This window comes from Notothenia coriiceps, unplaced genomic scaffold (assembly GCF_000735185.1).
Source record: "Notothenia coriiceps isolate Sejong01 unplaced genomic scaffold, NC01 NC01_scaffold00028799, whole genome shotgun sequence".
Lineage (NCBI taxonomy): Eukaryota > Metazoa > Chordata > Actinopteri > Perciformes > Nototheniidae > Notothenia > Notothenia coriiceps.
The window spans coordinates 606,143-613,009 of record NW_011361500.1 but is presented as its reverse complement, the minus strand read 5'-3'; the positions used below and the strand labels follow the sequence as shown (position 1 = coordinate 613,009).

Genomic DNA, 6,867 nt, shown 5'->3' with positions numbered 1-6,867 from the left:
ATTTGTGTGACAATCTCACTTGCACACCTCGAGTGTGCTATCTCTTTTGTCGGGTTTTACCTTTTATAGATTAGGTAGAGTAAATGGCTGCTTGTAAAGATGATTTCTGGCCACGTTTTTCACCCACCCTTTGATAAGACGTGGGGCACGTTGAACAAACAACCTCGTATTCATCTTTATAGCTAGCCACTGCTGGGTGACAACATAGGTAAGTTTGTAAGCTTTTACGAAAGACGACGACGCACCTGTTCTATTCGGTTGTTGAAGTGCAAGTGCTTCCTAGTTGGAGGTTATTGGGAAAGCTCCCGATGTTCTGCTACCACTCACGGATGTTCCTACCTTCGACGTCTATCTGCTTGCCTGATTTACTTTTGTCTTACTCCGCCTCTTAACGCACAAACACACACACACACACACACAACACACACACACACACACACACACACACAACACGCACTCTAATTATATCGGGTTAACTAAAAATGTTATTTATTTGTAACTTACACAAATTAACTGTATCCATTTCCCCAAATTGCAATCACCCGTCCACACACACTTCGTCTCTTATTTATTCCTGTCGGGCTTAATAAAAATTTTTTTTACGCGTATTAAAAAAGGCGTATAAATCGTATCAAAGCGTTGAAGGGCGTAAAAGTGGAGTATTTTAGTGTAATTTTGGGGCCGTACAAATTAGCGGTATTAGTTCCAAAAACGGGCGCCAAAAAGACCTCCAGATCAATTCGTTAGTACACATACGTTGAAAAAGCAAAACACATACGAAGATCGGAACACCAACTGAGGTGTCCACTTGGAACAATCAATGAGGTGTCCACTCGGAACATCAATGAGGTGTCCGAGCGTCGGCACATGTTACCACATGTTACCACATCCGATACTTTTCCATTATCGGAACTGTAACTCGTCACCATCGTGAACACTTTACAGGCGCTACTTATACAAACGGACCCGTCATGTCAAACGTCGCACTACAGAGCTCACCTACAGCAAACAACTAGACACTCTAGCTAGCTCTATATTACTGGTTCCCAATGAAGTTCGGAGTGACGTGTGTTCTTCTTACAACGATGACTCTCATTTTACCTCCTTTATGAGTCGGACAAAATAGGAGAAATGAAGCGTGTTATACTACGATGAAAGAACCGCAATTATCAATTATAATTTTAGTACGCGCCAATGACCCTTGTTCAAGGAGTCTCTGGACAACATTCGGTCGTCGACCCTCCCCTTCTACTAATTCTAGTAGTCGTAATTTTGTGCCTACCTTTTTGTTACCAGACCAAAATCAACAATCTGGAGTTTCTACTGTGTTCCCAAAACTACTCTTGGTTTGATTTTCATGACACCAAAGAGTCCTTCTTTAGGGAGCCTAACTATTTTCTGGGGGTAGTAGGGTTCGGTGTTGACAAGACGGACGCGGCAGACCGTCCGCCATGGCGTCCGTAGGCCTGATTTTGGTTGGTCTGAGTCTCTGTCAAAGTATGGTGTCCGTTATTCTGATGATTTGTGGACTTGACTAACTTGTTGGTAGGATCGTAAGTAGACGGATGATCCTTAAATAGATTAATTAAGAAGGTTACTCTGAACGTGCATCTCGATACGGTGATAATTTTGATAACTAGATGCGCGAGCTGATGACGTCAAGTCAAGACGAGTTAACTTTTTTTTTCTCAACTTTGTGTGGAAAAATGCGGGGATTATGCGGCCTTTTGATAAATATGCGGCCTTTTAGAAATCTGCGCCATTTTGCTGATTATGCGGTAAATTCTGCGATCGCAGAATCGCGTTTTTCTGGAGGGTCTACTTAACGGTTGCTGCTGAGGGTACCAAGATGGCACAGTGCCAGCCAGCTGTTTGTTAACTCAGGGGTACCTACCTACCTGTCAAGCCCTTTTAAGAAAGTTAATGTACAAATTCATGTGTCGCCTAGAAGACTCTGACAATCATGTTATCTCGATTTTAATCAACCCTGTGAAGAGTTCTACTCGGTTCTCTTCCATGATTTGGAGACATTGGCGCAGTAGCTTATACGGACAGTGAGCATGTGTGGCTGGCTGTGATTGGACTGATTTGATGTTTTTTATCTTTTTGTTTTTATCTGTTTTGTGTTTAGCTTTTTATCTTATTTATTGATGTGTGTCTTGTCTTTTTGTATGTGATATGGACCTTCAGTCTGAAATAAAGATTGAATATAGCCAAAATCCCTCAGTCTGGGTCTCTAAAACCCACAGGGAGCCTTAAGTACATTACAGGTGAAATGTCCAATAAAAGATCATTAAAAAAATATATAGAATTGAAAACATTTATATAAACACAAGAAGTAAAAAGTGCAATAAAAGATCAAATAAAATAAAGACATTTATAACAAATATAGGAAGTCAAAGTCAAAATGTGCTCGTTGTACCACAATATATAACATGTTTATTACAATTGCTAAGTTTAAAATTTGATTTTTAATCGTGCAAATTGTTCATTACGTCTGTGTGTTTCTGACAGACCTGGGTTCAGCGGTGGCCATGCTGGCGGGCGGGGGGAGGATCCAGGGAGTGGTGCGCTTCCTGCAGCTGTCGGAGCAGCGGTGCCTGATCGATGGGACCATTGATGGGCTGGAGCCCGGACCCCACGGCCTCCACGTCCACACCCTGGGGGACCTGACCCAGGACTGCCTCAGGTAACAGGGAGCGGGTGAACAGGCTGCTCCGGTTAAAGGGGATAGTGTGAGTGTTTTAGAGTGGCACTGTATGAGGTACTTATCCGTAGTCAGTGTAACACATACGCCCCCATTTTGGAGAAGCAGACAGGAGTTAGAGAGAGGAAGCAAAGCAATGAGCGACTGTGGACAGAGGCAGCAAAAAACACATTTTAGACGTTTTAATAAAAATGTATGAGTTAATGTTACCTATATATTTAGAATATTATTTTACACTACATTACATGGTAATCCAAAGGGACTAACACACTTACCGTAGACATTGCTACAGGAGTGATTTGGGGTTAAGTATATTGCCACTTCCAACATATTGACTATCTTGGGATATCGACCCTCTGATGGTAGACGTTTCTTTTTCCTGTGTCCCTGCCTTATCTCCCCTACACAGCCCTTTCCAACGAGAAACTGAAGTTGTTATCTGTGCTCTCTCTATAGCCACCAGACAACAGTAATTTTACCTCACACAACACGAGAGATACCGTATACAGCTGTCTGGATTGGTTCGTTTTTTGTGTGTTTTTATGTGACTTTAGTGTGTCCAGAATAACCCTCTGAAGAACCGTAGTCACACAAGAACACAAACACTACAACTAACTCAAGTTTTATAGTTTTTGTTGGAGTTTTTTGTGTGGCTAAAATACAGATTTGAAGAATGATCCATTTTGAAGTGTCTTGTCATTGTTAGTGATGGACAATCGACAGGAATCGAGACATTGACAGCTAAAGCACACGTGAAATTGCACTGCAGATAAGTTTTGTTAACTTGTATTTAATTATATATAATGCATTTCTGTTTTTATAGTTGTGGAGAGCACTATAACCCCTTTGGAAGACAACACGGCAGTCCAGGGGATTCTGAAAGGGTACATCCATATATTTATCTTATAACTCTATTAAAATAACTTCCTGCATGTTCATTTTTGTTGTACTTGCCCCATGCTGTGTAGATGATTCTCTATCAGAACATTTATAAAAGAAGTAAGTTAATAATTGGTCTTCTTCTCCATAAATTCTGATAAAATCACTCCTGGGATTCAATAAAATGTCAACACAAGCAGAATGAATGATGTGATACTCGCCAAATATGTCCCACAGGAGCCCTTGTGAGCAGTTCAGGTGTTAAATTGTCTATTAAATGTGTGACAGAGCTACAAGTTTGCCGCAGTGTTCCCTGGCGCACATGCTGTGTACTCCTTGTGTTATTTATTCAATGTCTGTCGTTGTCTCGCAGCATGTCGGTGATCTGGGAAATATTGTCGCTGGACCAGATGGCAGGGCTTCATTTAGACAAGAGGACAGTCAGATAAAGGTAACACACACACACACACACACACACACACACACACACACACACAACACAACATCACACACACACACACACACACACACACACACACACAACACCACACACACACACACACACACACACAACGACACACACACACACACACACACACACACACACCGGCTTGTAACTCAGTTTATTGGGCTTTAGATGTCACATTTTATTTTATTACAGCCAATATATATAAATAAAATGTCTGTTTTAGGGGTTCACAGTCTACACAGCATATGTTCTACCTTTGGCGCTTGGACCCTCACAGCGCACAGGGAGAAGCTCTTGCAAAGAAACCCATCAAAATAAAAACATCGATGGCCCAGCATGCTGACTTAGTAACAGGCATTTATGGAACGCATGAACAAAGAGGTCAATAGGAAGAGAGGGAAAAAATGAAACGGTGAAAGTCTCTCGCCACTTAGTTATGCTGCCTATCTAAGCCTTATAGCAGCATAACTAAGTTGCTGGGTTATTGTAAGCCTGAAGCCCAGCCCTACTATAAGCTTTATAAAAAACATCTCAAGCCTGTTCATCATAAATCCATCATTAAACACACACCAGATGACATCATATCTCCTTTAATCTCATTCTTCTGTGGATTACCTTTGGTTGCTGGCTGCAGGTGTGGGATGTGATGTGGATCTGATCAGGCTGTCGTGGTGGTCGATGCGGGGCGAGGACGCCTGGTTGGGTGCGATACCCTCTCCCAACAGACCGGGAACTCTTGGGGAAAGGTGGCGTCAAAAGCAGGGTTTCAATGGGTGGTGCCACGCAATGATGTGAAGGGGGAGGAGTAGCCCTCAGCGGGCACTGCTCCTTAAACCAATTTTTAAGGACTCCATCCTTTTCAATATTGCTTATTGTCGAAAGCCCGTATAATAAAAGTCGGTTTTAATATACGTTAATGCATAGTTACATTTTTTTTAAATTTGTGCCTTCTATTAAAACTGATGACGGCGGTGGCGGGTGTTAATTATTTAAAGAAAGAGTAGTTTGTACAACGCATCTTCAATTGAACAAAATTGGATTAGCATTTTGTTAAACTTACTATGCTTCGAAGGTTGGGACTAATTCATTGATTAATTATTGGTAAGCATTCTTTAAAAGCTGTATTCAAGGAATCGCTGGCCTTTTTGAAACAGGTTTTTAATTGTTTTAAACGTCTCGTTTCTATGTCTTCTCCCTCTGCAGACTGCCCTGTGGCGATCATCGCCGATCAGCAGGTCTTTTTCAAATGCAAACAGATTTGTGGCGGTACGGGGGTCACGCTGTGGAGGGGAGATGAGACCGGCCCATCGCAGGGAAAGGCCGGAGCAAAAGCCAGCACAGAGACCCTTCTGCACACCTCTGAAGCCTGAGACACAAACACGGATCATATCTCGTAACCTCGTGGACAGTAAAGGCACATCGTCGAGAGAAATGCAGAGCGACATTTGCTGATTAGAGGCTCAAAAGCTGCAAGCGGAGGAAAACAAAGAGTACTTAGGAAAAGTTTTACACACAGCTGGACGCACGGGGACCAAAGATGAACAAGGCCTTAGTTTCATGATTTCTTTCTTTGTGTCAAAATCAAATCCTCCTGCGCGGTCGCACACTATGTCCTCGGATTGATTTCTATAAGGGGATTAAATCCACATGGGACTTTGGTGAGTCACTTTGATTGGCTAGATTTATTTAATATGTTTGTATAAACCAGTCCCCTGCTGACACGCTTGTCACATCACTGCTCATTGGAGCTATTGGCTGGGATGAAGTTGCGCTGTAAGTCGGCATTAAAAATGCTCTACTTTTAATTTATATACGCCTCCTAAAAACAGAGGAGTATCTATTAAGAGGAAAATTAACACACAAATGGGTTACAAAGCGGTTGTCATGCTAAGTATTTTAGTACTATTCACTGTGCATGCTAGAACTTTCTCAACCTAAGTAACCTGTAACACTTCAGTGTTTTTATTGAGAATGCATGAAAAAAATACGCCAGAAAGGCTTACAAGAAAAGTCCGAAATACAAACCTAAGATGTAGGACAATTTGGTGAAACATCAAATGATGGGCCACTTCCTGGGTAGTAACTGTTAGCCTAAACATTGACAATCCCAAAGTTTATGAGATTCACATGTCCAGGGATGAATCCCAATGTGATATCTTAAAGAATCCATCTAATGAAGCAGGTCACAATAAGAGTGTGATCGACCGTAAATATTCGCCGTTAGCCTGAAATTTGGACCTACTTGTGTTCCACCATTGGATGTGTTCATTTGAATCCATTCAAAGGTGCGTTGTGGAGTGACTCGGCAAGAGAGGATTTAAAAGAGAGAGAGAGAGAGAGAGAGAGAGAAGAGAGAGAGAGAGAGAGAGGAGGCGAGAGAGAGAAAAGAGAGAGAGAGAGAAGAGGAGAGAGAGAGAGAGAGAGAGAGAGAGGAGAGGACGAGAGAGGAGAGAGAGAGAGGAGAGAGAGGAGAGAGAGATGAGAGAGAAGGAGAGAGAGAGGAGTAGAGAGAGAGAGATAGCCCACGCATAATGACTTTCTCTTGTTTTTATTTTCCCTATATACAATGATACTGGGATAACTTCTCATATGATGTCACAGGCATATTTCTTTTTCATATAATAATATCATTATGTATTGGTCATATGTGCATTTTTTGAGAACTTGTAATATTTAAATTAACAGAAAGGTATGTAAACAATTTAGTAAAATAACATGTCTTAAAAATCATAGCACCAATGGCCTAGTTGAAACATTTCTGCTTATGTATTCCACCCGACGGTTTCAAATTTCGGAAAAAAAAGAGGTGCTT

General features: G+C 41.6%; 1 protein-coding gene across 1 annotated transcript in view; it reads left to right on the top strand.

Annotated features, from left to right (window-relative positions):
- Positions 1-2,492: 2,492 nt before the first annotated feature.
- ccs (copper chaperone for superoxide dismutase) overlaps positions 2,493-6,867 on the top strand; it is a gene marked incomplete at its 5' end in the record, with an annotated part of 12,264 nt that continues 7,889 nt past the window's right edge. Inside the window, 5 exons of the mRNA XM_010786164.1 lie at positions 2,493-2,689; positions 3,531-3,591; positions 3,960-4,037; positions 4,690-4,698; positions 4,746-4,801. Coding sequence (XP_010784466.1) covers positions 2,493-2,689; positions 3,531-3,591; positions 3,960-4,037; positions 4,690-4,698; positions 4,746-4,801 — 401 coding nt within the window. The remainder of the gene's footprint in view (positions 2,690-3,530; positions 3,592-3,959; positions 4,038-4,689; positions 4,699-4,745; positions 4,802-6,867) is intronic.